At 48.7% G+C, this 18,236-nt stretch overlaps 1 protein-coding gene and 1 pseudogene across 1 annotated transcript; both read right to left on the reverse strand.

Moving 5' to 3' along the window:
• Positions 1 to 4,050: 4,050 nt before the first annotated feature.
• Positions 4,051 to 4,959, reverse strand: LOC149276635 (transmembrane protein 171-like). Its single transcript, XM_089503416.1, has one exon. The coding sequence runs from the start codon at positions 4,957 to 4,959 to the stop codon at positions 4,051 to 4,053; it is 909 nt and encodes a 302-aa protein (XP_089359542.1).
• Positions 4,960 to 9,436: 4,477 nt separating this feature from the next.
• LOC149276636 (AP-4 complex accessory subunit RUSC2 pseudogene) lies at positions 9,437 to 11,350 on the reverse strand (annotated as a pseudogene).
• Positions 11,351 to 18,236: the final 6,886 nt, after the last annotated feature.

The following is an 18,236-nucleotide window of genomic DNA, read 5'->3' on the forward strand; positions in this document are numbered from 1 at the left end:
TGCTGGAAATCATCCTGCTTTTCGTTGCTTTCGGAGGAACTTGCAGAATACCGGGAAAGATATGTCTAAAAGCAGTGACGCCAGTGAAGCTAGCAAGTCTGCTTCCATTTTTAAAACGGTACCCAAACAAGCAGATGGCTGATCTATTACGAAATGGTTTCTTGGAAGGTTTTAGGATTCCTATTTATGATAGGAAAGGTTGTGTTTGGGTTGACAATTTAAAATCAGTGCAAGTTAATGAGGAGGTGGCACAAGCCAAGATTGAGAAAGAATTGGCGTTGGGGAGGATAGCGGGACCTTTTAGGGAACCGCCATTTGAATGTTTTCGATTGTCCCCATTGGGTTTGGTGCCTAAAAAGGAGCCTGGATCATTTCGCTTGATCCATCATTTGTCTTTCCCTTTTGGGGGTTCATTGAATGATGAAATTGAAAAAGATGAATTTTCAGTGCATTATTCATCTTTTGATGACGCCCTTAGGTGGGTGAGAGCTTTGGGTAAAGACGCATTGATGGCTAAAGTAGATATTGAGGCGGCTTTTCGGCTTTTGCCCATTCATCCGGAGTGTTTTCCGTCGTTGGGATTTCAATTTAGGAGTTTATTTTATTTTGATAAGTGTTTGCCAATGGGCTGTTCAGTTTCATGTTTTTATTTTGAGGCATTTTCTTCTTTTTTAGAGTGGGTGTTGAGGGATGTTTCAGGTTTGGTGTCTATTGTTCATTATTTAGATGACTTTTTATTTATGGGAAAAGCAGGATCAGATGATTGTTTTCGGATGCTGGAAGCTTTTTTGAATTTAACGAAAGAATTTGGAGTACCATTGGCTAAGGACAAAACAGTTTTCCCTACTACTCAGTTGCAGTTTTTAGGCATAGTCATAGATACCCATAACATGTGTTTTAAGTTGCCAGAGGATAAGATTATTAAATTAAGGTTATTTATTAAGACAGCTTTAGGTTATAATAAGTTAAAGGTTAAGGAGTTTCAGTCCCTGTTGGGGATGCTTAATTTCGCAGCAAGAGTTATGCCGATGGGCAGGGTTTTTTCTAGGAATATGGCTCGGTCAATAGCAGGAATGAAGATACCGTATCATAGGGTTCGACTAACTAAGCAAATTAAAGAAGATTTGAGAGTGTGGGATCTATTTTTGAGTGATTTTAACGGGTCATCTATTTGGCAGGAGGAATTTATTGATAGCCATTCTATGGAGTTTTTTACTGATGCCGCTGGAGCAACGGGTTTCGGTATATTTTGGAAGGGGAAATGGGCTTCTGCTGAATGGCCTAATTCATGGTTAAAGGCGGGATGGGTTAAAAATTTGGTTCTTTTAGAGTTGTTTCCGGTGGTGGTGGCATTTGAGTTATGGTATAGGGATTGGGTCAATAAGAGAATTTTACTTAACTGCGATAATATGGGTGTGGTGTGGGTGATTAACACATTAAATGCAAAATCTATTCCGGTGATAAATTTGTTGCGTCGTTTAGTTTTTATATGTTTAAAAGGTAATATTTGGCTTAAAGCCAAACATATTCCCGGAAGCAAGAATATTTTGGCTGATGCTTTGTCCCGCTTTAATTTTAAGCTTTTCAGATCATTGGCTCCGGATGCGGACAAAGAAGGGACGGTAGTCCCAGAATGCGTGTGGGAGTTAACTTCGCCCAGTTGAGGGAGCTATTGTCAAAATCTGTGTCAAAAAGCACTTGGGAATTTTATTCTAAGGCTTGGAAGGCTTGGAATGTGTTTGTTCAAGGAAAATGCTTAGATATGTTTGATGGTAGTATTAACTGTGCGTTAGCGTTTGTTATTAGTTTGATAGATAAAAGTTTGGCTAGAACAAGTATTGATAGGTATTTAGTTGGGATTGCCTTTTTCTTTAAATTGGCAGGGAAACAGCATTCATTCAAGGATTTTTTGGTACGGCAGGTGCTGAAAGGTTATAACAATGGGTTGAAAATTCCAGATGATAGGAAACCTCTTTCATCAGTTGTTTTAAGAAATTTAATAGGTGTTTTAGATAAAGTTTGTTGGGATAGTTTTGAATGTTTATTGTTTAGAACAGCATTTGTTGTTGCTTTTTTCGGAGCTTTTCGAGTGAGTGAATTAGTGGCAAAAAACAAGAAAGGTGGTTCTGGTTTGCAAGTTAATGATGTTTATTGTAACCAGGTCTTGAGATTGTTTATTAGATCTTCAAAGACGGATAAGGATAAAAAAGGTTGTTGGGTGATGCTGAATAGGTTAAATGGTTCAGATATTTGTCCGGTTTTGGCAGCTGAAAAGTTTAATGCGGTTCGTCCTGGGGTTAAAGGAAATTGGTTGGTCCATCGATCCGGCTTACCTGTTACTAGATTTCAGTTTCAAAGGGTTTTGAGTTTAGGTTTGAATGAGTTAGGTTTGAGTGACGAAAGATATACTACGCATTCATTTCGTATTGGTGCTGCTACAGAGGCAGCGTTATTGGGTCTTGATGAATCTGTAATAAAAAGATTGGGTAGATGGAGTTCTGAGCGTTTTAAAATATATATTAGGCCACATCTGTTGTAAGAATATTATGTTTATAGGTTGGGTTTATTGTAACTTTTTTGCAGGTCATCGGAAGTTCATAGTATGGATTGTCGGCCATTCTTTCGTTTTTTGGTCGCAGAGAAGAGCGGCCCTACGGAGTTATGGTGAAAATTTAGGGTTTGATAAGGATGTTATAGCTATTCATTGGGTGGGCATAAGGGGTTTAAGGGTGGATCAATTAAAGGATTGTTTAGATGAATGTGTAACTCGTTTGCCGTGGCCTAATGCCATTATTATTCATTGCGGGGGAAATGATTTAGGTAAATTGAAATCGTTAGAGTTGATTATTTTTTGTAAGGAGTTAATTTTATGTTTAAAAGGATGTTTTAATAAGGTTTTATTTATATGGTCTGAAATCATTCCTCGCCTTATGTGGCTGCAGCAGCCGTATTTTCGGGCGCTGGAAAGAGTTAGGAGGAAGTTTAACAGGGCCATGGAAAAATTTATGATCTTAGAAGGAGGGTTTTCGTTTAGACATAGGGAGTTGGAAGGTGGGAGTTTCGGGTTGTACAGACAGGATGGTATTCATCTGTCTGATATTGGATGCGATATTTTTAATGTTGATGTTCAGTGCATGGTTGAACAGGCCGTGGTGTGGTGGGAAAGGGCCTCAAATGGTTTTTTATAAAAAAAAAAACCATTTGAGGCGGTTGGGGTGAATTGATGATGTTAGTTTGTCCAGCTGGCTTATAGGGCGGTTGGCAAGGAGATATGTTTAAGATGTGCTCTGGGGCTTATGCCAAGAGTTAAGTTGTTTGGTTATCAGTTATAAAGTACAAGTTATGAGTGAAATATTTGTATGTCTTGGTAAACTAAATAAAAGCCCACGGCCTGTTTCATCCAAATTGCTTGTTGCGTTTTTTATTATTAGGTTTTAAGTTACAAGTTATGTTTTGTGTGTATGTGTGTGTTAACATGTCCCCCTACAACTTCATGAGAAAAAAACCACTTTTTTCTGCTTTTGGGAACACAATCAGGGAGAACGATCCCCGCAGCATAATAATTACATGGGGGGGAGGGGAAGAGGTATCAACTTCTCAAGGGCAATTCTTACCGGTCCCAAGGTTCATTCGTATCAACCCGAAACTGTCTGATACGTTGGAGGTAGCTCCAAGCCATAGATAACACATTAATTTCACATGTAAGAGATTTATCTTATAGATTCCATACGAATATGTGACCTCGTACACGCGGTATATCCAACACGCACACAAACGCACACAGATACTGTTTGAGGGGCAACCATGAAAAGATGTCATTTTATTTATCTGTTATTTAAAGGGGAAGTCTCACGGGGGGGGGGGGAAACATTTCGACTGGCGTCATGTACGGTGCCGGCACTGACAAAAAACCCGGTCTGATTTCAGTCCTTTATCTGCAGACCTGGATATTGTCAGATGTGATGTTTTGGGTGACGCTTCCGGCTCAAACACTGTACTGAGTCGAAATGTTAGAAAAAAAACCCCTCCGATAGTTCAGACTTTCCACGTTTAGGGTCCTGGTGCGAGCTCATAGTCACTCGACTCCGATGATTGGGAAAACGAGTAATACGATGATGATGATGAACTCTCTTCAGGATCCGGCTGAGAAGGGTATATGTCCTCATATCTTGGAGGTGGCTCTGAAGGGGGAGGCTCGTTGATGTATTCTACTCTCGGGCCCCCTCGCCATGGAACGGTGTGTACGTTTTCCCCGTCGCTTCCGCCGGAATCACGGTCGCCCCTTTCAAACTGGATGCTGTCATAGGAAGGAGGGTCCCTGCTCATTGGCCGATCATGTCCTCCTGCAAAGTGTGGAGGTAGGGCTGACGGGAATGTGAAGACTTCGTCACCCATCCTTACAGGAACCGGCTGATATCTGCAGGCTTCTGGGTCCTCCTCAGAGTCGCCGTCCCGACGGTTTTTACTCAGACAGATAGCCAGGCAGTAACACAAGACGATTAGTATGATTACGATTGTCTGCAGTGAGGGAGTTTCACAGACTTTAGGGGGTTTGTCTGCGTTGGATATCGGCTTGCAGGCTGGAAACACAAGTCCTGGGATACTAATCAGTACCCCGCAAGCCAGTAACAGCATCCCGAGTATTACAAACTGCACAAACTGCCGGCTTTTCCCGCAGAGGAAGCTGCTATCTGGATCCGTCGGGTCTCCTTCTAATTCCCTCCTTCTCCTCTCTCGTTTGGCAGTAAACGCTGCCATCATTAAATATGCCAGCCCTATCCCGGCAAGTACCGGGCCCGTCGCCTTGTAGGTGATACAGCTGTCGGACTGGCATGTCGCGAACCCATAGACAGAAAGTAGAGATCCGCCGCATAAGAGCGCCCAGCCAAATACAAACAGCGTGAATGTTATTCTGCTGCTTGTGCCAGGGCTAGGAGTGCCGGAGCAAGTGCGCTCCATGACGGCTGAAACGTGTACCTGTCGGGGGTCAGTCAAAGATGTTCAGGTGCAGAGACTCGCACCTATGTGCCGGCTATTGCGTGCACACGAATGAAGGCCTTTTAATCTCTGCCTATTTTGTCTTTTTAAAGTCAATAGAAATCGCGATTTCGCTGCCTGTCGTGGACAGGTAACTGTTATGCTCAGTACTGCTACTGCTCACAATCTGAAACAACCAGAGTGTCTGGATGCGCTTTTACAGAACATCACAGCATTGTGATGTCACAGCACTATGACATCACAGTCAGGGCAGGCTGTACCACACTGCAAAGACCATAGAGGGGTGTTCTGTCCTGCTTCCAAATATCCTCAGGGCCAATACAGCTGCCGCTTTCACAAATGACAGTGTTGTATTCCACCCCCCACCCCCCTAACACGAAGTGGTTTGTTCCAAACAGACTTTCTGCAGTGTTAAGAAGTAAGGGCTTCATAGAAATACTTGTAACTTGTTAATAGATACAATGTTGAGGATACTTGGACAGAAGAACAAACCCTGTTGTAATAAAAGACAATTAACCCTTTAAACACCAGACTGGGGTTGTTGTTTTTTTGTTACCCTTCGTGACCGAGGATGTTTTGACACTTTGGCGGAGCTCGTGTTTAGCTGTAATTCTTTTCCATTTAGTGAACCCACACAAGTTTCATATATATATTTTTTTCAGGACAATTTTCTAAAAATTGATGAAAATTTATGAAGAATTTAAAAAAAGCACTTTTTTTTTTGCACGCATCAATGTCATATGTTACAGACTGTGCCCCGTAGTATGAGGGCTGTATCCACTAAATGACTGTGGCTGCCTTATCCATACAGGTATATGGACAGCCTGCCTGCGGTAGACGGAAGCCGCGGGGCGCCCCCTCCCACCCCCTGTAAGTTGTACAGTCACGTGTGTTTCCATGCAAAGTGAGTTAATGCAGCCCGGTATATGAGTATCCAATCCACGCCATTGCGATAACATATTATAAATAACGTGTATCCCTTCTGCAGAGTGGCATATAGGAGGGTATAAGGCATTTCTAGGGGCAGAGGCCTTTTGACACTTTTGCTTTTTGTTATTTTAATACAAATAATGTAACAAAAAGAATGTTTTATAGTTATTTGTATGGTAAATAGTGTGACTCGGGTGTGTATAAGGGTTGCGTGTGGGTATAAGAGCGCGACCGCGAGATAAACTATATGGGGCTGCTCTCCAAATGCTTCCAGGGCTGCTTTTCAGTCCCAGTCCGGCCCTGGTGTTTGGGTAAATATAGCTTTTATTATAATGTCAGTAAAATAGGAAGGCGATTAGAGAAATGCCAGTGTCATAATGAGATACAATCACAGATGTTAATGTCAATTTTCAGTTTTTTATTCTGCTGTTTGTTTTTAACACCCAGTTTGTTCATTAAATTATTTGAAATAAACAAAAAATGTGCATATTGTTTTGTTTTGTTTTTTTACTTTCTGGATTTTCTGTAATTCGGCCGGATGGTCTCAGGGGCCGCTGTAACAGATCCTGTCGGTCATTTTCCCCTTAATGCCCCACGGAGAGGGAGAAGACACCGTATACTCCGTATAAAACGCACATAGTATATATTTAATGCATAAGGGGGGGTGAGATATCATGACAGGAGACACTCGATCTCAGTTCTGAGACGCCTGCGATTAGCAGCATCTGCGGAATGTGACCCGGGCAGAAAAATATGTAAAAAGCTGAATCAGCAAATTCTTTTCTGCTGATAAAACATTAAAATCTGCATTAAAATTAGGATATGGATAAACGAAAGCAGGTGCCTTCCGCCTTGGGCTGAGAATGATGGGGTTTTAAATACCATTGGTTAAATAGTGTCCCGGTGTCTGTGTATTAGGAGGGGTGAGAGGTCCATGTCCCTGAGTCTGTGTATTAGGAGGGGGTGAGGGGTAGATGTCCCGGTGTCTGTGTATTAGGAGGGGATGTGTGTCCCTGTGTCTGTGTATTAGGAGGGGGTGAGGGCTAGGTTTCCCGGTGTCTGTGTATTAGGAGGGGGTGAGGGGTAGGTGTCCCGGTGTCGGTGTATTAGGAGGGGGTGTGTGTCCCTGTGTCTGTATATTAGGAGGGGGTGAGGGGTAGGTGTCCCGGTGTCTGTGTATTAGGAGGTGTGAGAGGCCCTTGTCCCTGTGTCTGTGTATTAGGAGGGGTGAGGGCTAGGTTTCCCGGTGTCTGTGTATTAGGAGGGGGTGCGGGGTCCATGACCCGGTGTCTGTGTATTAGGAGGGGGTGCGGGGTCCGTGACCCGGTGTCTGTGTATTAGGAGGGGGTGCGGGGTCCGTGACCCGGTGTCTGTGTATTAGGAGGGGGGGTGTGTCCCGGTGTCTGTGTATTAGGAGGGGGTGCGGGGTCCGTGACCCGGTGTCTGTGTATTAGGAGGGGTGAGGGGTCCGTGTCCCGGTGTCTGTGTATTATGAGGGGGTGCGGGGTCCGTGTCCCAGTGTCTGTGTATTAGGAGGGGTGAGAGGTCCGTGTCCCGGTGTCTGTGTATTAGGAGGGGGTGCGGGGTCCGTGACCCGGTGTCTGTGTATTAGGAGGGGGTGCGGGGTCCGTGACCCGGTGTCTGTGTATTAGGAGGGGGTGTGTGTCCCGGTGTCTGTGTATTAGGAGGGGGTGTGTGTCCCGGTGTCTGTGTATTAGGAGGGGGTGCGGGGTCCGTGACCCGGTGTCTGTGTATTAGGAGGGGTGAGGGGTCCATGTCCCGGTGTCTGTGTATTATGAGGGGGTGCGGGGTCCGTGTCCCGGTGTCTGTGTATTAGGAGGGGGGAGAGGTCCGTGTCCCGGTGTCTGTGTATTAGGAGGGGTGAGAGGTCTGTGTCCCGGTGTCTGTGTATTAGGAGGGGGTGCGGGGTTCGTGACCCGGTGTCTGTGTATTAGGAGGGGTGAGGGCTAGGTTTCCCGGTGTCTGTGTATTAGGAGTGGTGAGAGGCGCGTGTCCCAGTGACTGTGTAATAGGAGGGGGTGCGTGTCTCAGTGTCTGTGTATTAGGAGGGGGTGCCTGTCACGGTGTCTGTGTGTAAGGAGGGGGTGCATGTGTTGGGCAGTGTTTTTGCCCCGGGGCCGGGTTTCGTCACTTTGATCACCTGGCACTACGAGGACGCGCATGTTCGAGGTGCGGTTCCATAAATAACATTCCTCATCACAGAGAGGCAGCTGTGGGATGACGGCCCAGGAATGTCTGTGTGATGAGCTGCTGCGGTGGAACGAGGAAGCAGTGCCGGTCACGTGGTTTCAGAATACAATTCATTTATTTATAGAGCGCCTGCAGAGGCCATAGCGCTGCTACAAGGGCAAAAACTCACAACATACAAACTGGACAATAACAACTGCAACTCCTACGACACACAGCCAGCAACTGGACTCAGCAGCTGCGTGTGAGAATACAGCACCGCCAGGCGATGGGATAACACGGCGGCCACAGGACGGAAAATACCGGAAACCATTAAAGCCCAAATTTACATAAATTATACAAACAATTTACAATGTAGCTTTACTTCAAAGCACTGGAACACCATACCTCCCAAGTGTCCCTGTTTAACATGGCCAGTCTCTCACCAAACCTCCAAACCCGTGATGCCCCACTTTCCTCCGCTGACCCCCCTCCTTCCCCCTCTGATACCCCTCTATGAGTTCACGAGCTGACGTAAAATCGCTGAATTCCTCCGACGCGCGGCAAACCCGGGCGGCCTCCGTGCCACATCGCCAAAAAACACAACAACTTGATCTGATGAGCCGACCCCAGACTGTGTGACCCCGAGAATCTGCCCCTTCACCCTGAGATGGGGGCAAAAACCCTGAGAGCTCCCAGGCATTAAGTCAGCAAGAAAAATGCATCTTTAACCTTACAAGAGAGGTTTTTTAATAAATTGCCGCAAAGTGAGGTCTCGCATTTGACGCATTCCACTCGAGAAACGCAAACTAAGCAGTTTTACGTAATCCACCAAAAAACGCTGCCTGCGCGGCACTATCCCCCCGTACAGAATTAGCAAGTAAACAATAGAACGGAATGTCAAGATTTAATATTTCTTAATGAAAACACAGACAAATGAACCCGTAATCTTTTTCAGTGAGTATTAAAGGTGCAGTTCCATCTGCTCTGCTGAATTTAACACTTTTCTAAACACTGCATCGCTATAGGTTATAATTTATAAGTCAAACCGGCTCATTCACTATTTTCCAGGGATTCATTAATTGCCTGGCACTCATAGGCTGTTGCCGTAGAAACTATTTTATCATATATTATAATTAATACAAGAAACATATAAAAAAAAAATTTTCTTCATTATTTATTTATTTATTATTGAAGAATTAAATATTTAAAAAAAAATTTTCAACCTAGAATACAGACCATGTATTTTTCTCCCCTAATAATGAACACTTGCCCTTTGGCTACCAGGTCCGGTTCTCTGGATATCTCAATAACTTCTCGTTTACTTACCGTCGCCTTTTATCCTCAGGTCTCTGGGAAGGAAATTGAATCCGGAACCCGCAGACTCTAGAGCGTCACAAAGCAGGGGCCGTTCCGTTTCTCCGCTGCTGCTCTCTGACATCTGGCTGACGCCGGGGGCCGGATTGGAGTTGGTGGCTTTGGCGTCTCCGCCGTCGCCCGTGCACCCCTCGCACGTACGGCTCATGCAGTGCATGAAGGACATCGGTGGGAGGCTGTGACTACGGAATTCTCCTCGCTCCGACATTCCATCCTTTCGCAATTCCGGGATAGGCGAGAACTCCAAGGAGGAATCCCCGCTGCTTTTGACCGGAGGGCTGGTGCCATTCTTCTTTCTGCTCTTAGCTAGCTCCAGGAAGGACGTGACCCTCTTCGGCGATGATTCCCGGCCAGTGCCGACCTGGCCCTCGCTTAGTTTAACCGGACAACTCATCATACGTTCCAAAGATCCCAACCGATTGGTGGGGCTTTTCTCCAAGCTGCGGTCGTAACTCCGGGAGCGCTGCCTTCCAGCGTTAAAGTTTGGAGGAGACACGTTGACATAAACTTGTCCTTCAATGATGTCCGATTTTGACCGTTCAATGGGTCCTTTGGGGGGGTTTGTGTCCGAACTGCTTTGCGGCTGCTGGAAGAGGAAATATTCTGTCGGTTGCGGCGGGCTACACTTGGTGTGATCATCCGAGCAACTGGTGATGGACGAGCCGGCTGGACTTGGAGACGACTGAGATGACAAATCACACGTGACCAGTTTATAGTAATTCTGAGTGGCCACCACCAGCCTGGCCTGGCTTTGAAAGCAGGATGTCAGGTCCGAACTTTCTGCCAGACACGGCATTGACTCACAGTGGAGATGGTAAGAATTGCAGTTGGCATCCAGCACGGGAGAAGACGCATGGTGGTAACACCCGCAAGGTTTTCCTTGGCCTTCTTGGATATGCGAGTCGCAAGACATCTTAGATTCGGTGGGTGAGGCCTGCAGGTCAAGATAGAAGGCTCCTGTGTCGGGGTGACTGCAAAACGAGGAGTCGCAGGACAGACTCCCCGAATTCATGTTGGATCTGGGCTGTCCGTTCATTTTATTGTATAAGGTGCTGAAGTTAACGAGGATTCCGTCTGAACTATTGCAAGACGAGTCGCTGACGTAGCTCACCTGCTGGTCCATCTCCGACTGGCTCGAGGCGCTGTAGCACCTGCAGTGTCGGAGGGTCTCAAACCCGTTACAGCTGCACTCTCTGCTTTGCAGGAGATCTTGGCTCCCCAAATCTGAGCTCTGGTTCCAGTCCAGAGAAAAGCTAGGACCCCCATGTTGGAGCCATTGCCGCTCCTCGTTCACCTGCTCGGCGGAGACCTGATTACCGTTGCTTCCTTTCTGTAGGCCATTAAGAGGATCCTTCTCTTCTTGACCTTCCACCAACCCCGACCTTTCAGACAACATCCAGGGCTTGGCGATGGGCGGATGATCGTGGAGATGGAAAGGCGGCAACGCCAGCTCTTGGATGCCGAAAGCCGATTTGGGTCCAGCCGAGGTGCGGTGGAGATGGAAGGACTCCTCCACGGGATTTCCGCTCGAGGTGTTGTTCTCCACCTCTTCGTTTGGAAGGAATGGGTTGTGGCGCTTCCTGGTTGTCGGCCCCTGCGAGTCCTCCTCGTTCTTGGGCTTCTTCTCTCTCATGGGCGGCTCGGAAGCCTGTATTAAGCTGCTGTACACCAAGGAGTCAGCCTGCGCCAGGTCCCTCTCGGGAAGAGACGTGGTCCTTGTAATTCCGAGATCATTCTGGCCATAAGTATGTGACCTTTTGGAATTCGAGCAACGCTGTCTATCTGGCACCTGACAATGCACCAGAGGGATGTGATGAACTATCAAGGTTTCTCCAGCAAGTTTGGGTGGGCTATCCATGGCGGGCTCTCCCTTTTAGGACATTGGGTGGAATCCAGAGGATAAAGCAGGTAAAATGAAAAACATGGCAACGAAGGAGATATCTAAGGAGACAAAAAGACACGGAGACCGGTTAGCGACAGACCCCGTCGTCTCTTGGACCGATATGGCCGCACTCAGGGCCGGCCCAAGGCAAAATGCCCCCTGGGGCGAATTTTAAAATGCCGCCCCCCACTTATCTACCCTTCCTCTCCCTCCGTCCCTGCCGCCCCCCCCCTTATCTACCCTTCCTCTCCCTCCGTCCCTGCCGCCGCCCCCCCCCCTCTGTACTTACCTTTCAGCAGTCCTGCGGCAAGTCTCCCTGTTCGGTCTCGGCACTCAGCATTACAAGCCGGCACCGAGACCGAACAGGGAGACTCGCCGCAGAGCAGAGAGAGAGGGGCGCCGAGCGGGTACTGACCACTCGGCGCCCCTTTCTCTCTCTTTCCCTTTAAAAAAAAAAAAAAAAAAAAAAAAAAAAGGGGCTTGGGGCGGCGAAGTGCCGCCCCTTCAAAAGTGCCGCCTGGAGCGGTTGCCCCACTCGGCTCCATTGTCGGGCCGGCCCTGGCCGCACTTCTTACTATAAACGTTTAGGGCCAGTTCTCTGGCAAAGAGTAAACAATCAGAAATACATTGTTTTCGAGTTATGAGTGGAGAGGAACAACAATGAAAATGAGACAGATGTGACATGTCAGGTGACACATTACGGCACAATATTCATACAAAATATTAAAACGCAGGCGGGGAGGGGGATACGATACACGCTGGAGGCACATCATCCAATCCTGTCCAAGATTCACACACAAAAAAAACACAAAAGGAGCCTAGAAGAGATCCAGTCTGGTTTAACATGTGCTTAACATTCTGGTTACTCGGAATTACAAGCAAAACACAAAAAATATTCTGGCAGTGACCCAACATTGTTAAATCAGAGAAGCCCCTCCAATGAAGAAAGGGGGCCACAAAAACCATAATCTACATGCAGGACCCCCTAGACAGGCAAACACGCGGGGACCCAGGAGCCAACACTCACTAGAGGGTACGAATGATAAATGTGTACTTAAAGAGCCGTTAAATTTAGTGTGAGTGGGATTTCTAACAGCGAGTGTGTCATAATGTCACTCACAGCAGTGTAAAGGCGTACGACAGCCACAAATCAAGTGTCACTCACTACATCTTCTCAGAATATCTCACTTACCCCTGAGCGTGATCCAAGAATACAGCAGCGTATCACTTACTGGAGTGTGAGTCATCGAGAGGAGGTGTCACTTGTGGGATCCTTACGCTTACTGGACAGGCTGGACAGGCACTCCAGTAAGTGGAGTCCAGTAAGCGGAGTCCAGCAAGTGGACAGTAACTGTTAGGACTCCTGTCCAGCCTGGAGTGGCTGTGTCAGCCCACGCCTGAGGTCTCTGACAGCAAGTGTGAGTCACGGGACTGCAATCACAGACACTGACAGCAAGTGTGACTCACCGGAGTGTGATTCCAGCCTCTAATATTCCTGCATTTACACCTTAACTCCATCAGTACAAGAGACGCTGCGATACTAACATTAGTAGATTTACTGAGCCCCGGTCGCTGCCGTATGCTTGGTGTTAAAAATATCCCAACTGTCCTCAACACGCGTGTAAAAGTCATGACAAGAGCAGACAGACTGCGCCTGGGAATAGACAGTGAAATAAGAGACCGTGGAGGTCACGAGCCCATCCCAGGCACAGCTGGGGCCGTCATCATGGAAAGAGGACAGGGAAAAAATACTACGGGGGACGGGGGTAATGTAATGTAAGGAAGTTTTACTTTACGGAGAGGGTGGTAGATAAATGGAACAGTCTCCCAGCAGAAGTGGTAGAGGGTAATACAGTGAGTGTATTAAACACGCATGGGATAGACATACGGCTCCTGAATCTAAGACGAGACCAACGACTGATTAAGGTTTGAGTCTTTACAGCAGGAGAAACGGGCGACTAGACGGGGCCCGAATGGGGCCGATCTGCCGGTAAATAAAACAAGAGGTCTGTATTAACCATCTGAGCACCAACAGAGGGCGTAACAAACTGCAGAGTATTGCACAACTCTCTGGGACCGAACATAGTACCGGCTGCTCTCCAAAGCCCCTGTTTACATGCCTCCAAATTAGATTTAGTTCGCCCAGTCCCTCTTTGGTACCCCTGTTGCCCCCTCTCTCCTCCCCTGATGCCACCTCTTTCCTCCCCTGATGCCCCCTCTCCGCTCCCCTGATGCCCCCTCTTTCCCCCCAATGCCCCCTCTCCCCTCCCCGATGCCCCTCTTTTCTAGGAGCTCAGAATGTGCATGCCCCCGAACTGTCCCTATTTAGGCGGGACAGTCACGATTTTGGGTCTCTGTCCCGCCGTCCCGCCTATCTGCCTCACCCTTCCTTTGCAGGGGCAGAGGAAGGGTGAGGCCAGGGCCGGTGGGCCGGAAGGTCCGTGGGCCGGGCGGCTGGCAGACCCATATTCAAAACAGCCGCTGAGCGGCTGAGACGCAGATTGAAAGTCTCTTCCGACTGCCAGCGTCTAATGAAATTAAAGGGGCCAGCTTGCGCGCACCGCGCCGGGGTTGTTAAATGGGGGGCATAAGGCTTTTCTGGAGGCAGAGTGCCCCATGATATGCCTTTTAACCCTCCTAATGCCACTCTGCCTCCAGAAATGCCTTTTAACTCCCTATATGCCACTCTGCCTCCAGAAATGCCTTATACCCCCCTGAGTGGCATATAGGGGTATAAGGCATTTCTGGGGGCAGAGTGGCAAGCCTGGGGGCAGATGTGCATAACTGGGGGTGTAGGTTGGCAAATAAAAGGAAATAAAAACAAAAAATTCTCAATCATAGCTTTTATTAAATATGAAAAAATTGTTTACATGAATTAATAAAGAAAAGTTTCTCACAAGAATATGGTGGAGAATAATGTGATCGCTGTTTTGTTCCACTGAATAAAATGGAACTTTTTCATCTAAAAATGTTTGCAACAGCAAATGTTTTAATTCCAAAATCAAAGGGCAGTGTACATGTATGTGTGTGTGTATAAGGGCAGTGTACATGTATGTGTGTGTGTACAAGGGCAGTGTACATGTATGTGTGTGTGTAAGGGCAGTATACGTGTATATGTGTGTGTATAAGGGCAGTGTACATGTATGTGTGTGTATAAGGGCAGTGTACATGTATGTGTGTGTATAAGGGCATTGTACATGTATGTGTGTGTATAAGGGCAGTGTACATGTATGTGTGTGTACAAGGGCAGTGTACATGTATGTGTGTGTGTGTGTGTGTGTGTAAGGGCAGTATACGTGTATATGTGTGTGTATAAGGGCAGTGTACATGTATGTGTGTATAAGGGCAGTGTACATGTATGTGTGTGTATAAGGGCAGTGTACATGTATATGTGTGTGTAAGGGCAGTGTCCGTGTATAGGTGTGTATAAGGGCAGTGTACGTGTATATGTGTGTGTGTAAAGGCAGTGTATGCGTATATGTGTGTTTATGGGCAGGTGTGTTTAAGGGTCCTGAGAGGGAGTCCTACTCTTCCAATGATGCTCAGCCAGAATTATGGTGGACACCTGGCTGGCTGAGAATCATGGGAATTTTAGTTCACAGCTAGCATTTGCAGCTTTACTGTTACTGCACTTCCCATGACGCTCAGCCAGCATCATGGAAGTAGTATGTCTGGCTGAGCCTTATGGGAATTCAATGTGTTGGTTATGTTTAATATGCATGACTGCACTGACAAAAATAAAGCGTGTTTTAAGTGGCGATGCAAGCGCGACATTTTAGTGCAATCGCTTGTATTAAAAAAAGTGTCCCTCTTTCACATTTTGAAATGTTGGGAGGTGTGGAATGTGTGCCGGGTACGAGGGTATCGCAGGTATCTGGCGCACCTCCCTGCAGGGGGCGAGACATTCAGTAATAGTGTGAGCACCTGCTCTGCGGGACCTCCGCTCCCAGCAACCTCCACTCACTGCCCCCCCACAGAACCGGTGAGTGAACAGCCTGGCCTCCAGTCCCAGCAAACACTGAGTCCAGGAGCAACCTCCACTCACTGCCCCCCACAACCGGTGAGTGTGTTCTCAGCCCGGCCGTATAGGGGTATTATGTTACAGACACATTATATCAGAGTAGAGGGAGACACCCTCCCGTCTCTGCGAGACACCCTCCCGTCTCTACGAGACAGCCTCCCGTCCCTGCGAGACACCCTCCCGTCTCTACGAGACAGCCTCCCGTCCCTGCGAGACACCCTCCCGTCCCTGCGAGACAGCTTCCCACGGGGCCGCTCTCTGCTCACAGTGATGATTTGGTGATGAGTTAGGGAAGGTGTCTTATCGCTGTAGCAACCAACAAAATAGTCCAGTCAGCAAGGAACATTCTATTGATTGCCATGGTGATAAGGCCATCTTTTACATTTTGCTCCAGAATCAGAATGTTTCTCCCGTTCTGTACAATAACAGTCCCTCTGAGCCACGCGTGTAACACGGGAGACACAACACGCACAGTGCCACGGTAACGCAGTGCGCTGAGTACATTATCAGGGGCAGAGACAGTGCAGGGCATCTGAGAGACAGACAGACATCTGAGAGACAGACAGCAGGGACACGCAGGCCTCGCACGCTGCATCTTACAATAGATCTCCAGCAAACACACAACGAGCTGATGTATCAGCATTAACAACACAACTAACACCCTGTCCTGTGTGACAAACAGCAGGTACACAACACAGACACACAGTGACCTGACACAGACACACAACACAGACACACAACACAGACACACAGTGACCTGACACAGACACACAACACAGACACACCATGACCCGACACAAACACACACATAGACACAAACTGGAGGCTGTCACACACAGACACACACCGGAGGCTGTCACACACACAGACACACACCGGGGGCTGTCACACACAGACACACACCGGAGGCTGTCACACACAGACACACACCGGGAGCCGTCACACACACACAGACACACACCGGAGGCTGTCACACACAGACACACACCGGAGGCTGTCACATACAGACACACACCGGGGGCTGTCACATACAGACACACACCGGGGGCTGTCACATACAGACACACACCGGGGGCTGTCACATACACAGACACACACCGGGGGCTGTCACATACAGACACACACCGGGGGCTGTCACATACACAGACACACACCGGAGGCTGTCACATACAGACACACACCGGGGGCTGTCACACACACAGACACACACCGGGGCTGTCACATACAGACACACACCGGAGGCTGTCACATACAGACACACACCGGGGGCTGTCACACACACAGACACACACCGGGGCTGTCACACACAGACACACACCAGAGGCTGTCACACACCGCGGGATGTCACACACAGACACACACCACGGGCTGTCACACACACAGACACACACCGGAGGCTGTCACACACACAGACACACACCGGAGGCTGTCACACACAGACACACACCGGAGGCTGTCACACACAGACACACACCGGAGGCTGTCACACACAGACACACATCGGAGGCTGTCACATACAGACACACACCGGAGGATGTCACACACAGACACACACCGGGGACTGTCACACACAGACACACACCGGAGGCTGTCACATACAGACACACACCGGAGGCTGTCACATACAGACACACACCGGAGGCTGTCACATGCAGACACACACCGGAGACCGTCACACGCAGACACACACCGGAGACCGTCACACGCAGACACACACCGGAGACCGTCACACGCAGACACACACCGGAGACCGTCACACGCAGACACACACCGGAGACCGTCACACGCAGACACACACCGGAGACCGTCACACGCAGACACACACCGGAGACCGTCACACGCAGACACACACCGGAGACCGTCACACGCAGACACACACCGCATTAAGCGATTTTACAGACTGACAGTCTGGGCCCAATACAGCAAAATGACACCATCAACAAAACAACCCCCACCCCCTGCTCTCACTCCCCCACCTCTTACACTCACCCTCTACACTCACCCCCCCCTGCACTCACCACCTACCCATCGCACTCGCCCTCAGCCCCTACACTCACCCCCAGCCCCTGCATTCACCCCCCACACCCCTTAAACTCAACACCCCACCTGCACTCACCCTCACCCCCTGTACTCACCCCCCCAGCCCCACCACTCAATCATCCACCCCCTGTACACTCACCCCCGGCACTCAGCTCCTTGCACTCAGCTCGCAGGCTGCTCCCCGATCATGGCTGTTCGAATCCAGCATCACATTCCTGGCAGCATCACAGCGCTGGCAGTGCAGCTGGAGTGACGTCAGCACTGCATCTGCCCACTGGGGCTGGGGACCAGGGGGAGGGACACGGGGCAGGGAGAGACAGAGAGGAGAGATGGGGAGAGACACAAAGAGGAGGGGCGGAGGGATGGGAAAGAACCCCCCTGGGGTATCGGGGGGGACAACAGACAGCAGAGGCAGAATAGGCAGGGTACCAAGGAGGAGGGGTAACAGAGACAGGAGGGGCAATATCAGGAGGATGAGCAGGGTATCAGAGAGGAGGGGCAGGGTAACAGTGACAGGTGGGGAAGGGTAACAGTGACAGGTGGGGCAGGGTATCAGAGATGATGCGCTGGGTATCAGAGAGGGGGCGGAGTACCAGGGATGCAGGAGCTCCGGATAGGCAGAGAGAAGGGGCGGGGACAGAGGGGGTGGCGGTGGGGAGAGGCTGTTAACCCCCTGCATGCTGTGTCAGTGTAACCGAACCCCTCTTTATTTATTCATCTCTTCGAGGCGGGGGCTCCGCAGCTCGAAGGACATTTAACCCTTTGTGTCTGCAGAAGGGCCCCAGGGCTAAAATGCCGCCT

Source organism: Sceloporus occidentalis, unplaced genomic scaffold, assembly GCF_023333645.1.
Source record: "Sceloporus occidentalis isolate IW3139 unplaced genomic scaffold, rSceOcc1.0.p SCAF_232, whole genome shotgun sequence".
NCBI classification, from domain to species: domain Eukaryota; kingdom Metazoa; phylum Chordata; class Lepidosauria; order Squamata; family Phrynosomatidae; genus Sceloporus; species Sceloporus occidentalis.

What these genes read in the sequence shown, in the direction of transcription:
- LOC149276635 (XM_089503416.1), bottom strand. Translation starts at nt 4,959, where the DNA reads ATGGAGCGCACTTGCTCCGGCACTCCTAGCCCTGGCACAAGCAGCAGA.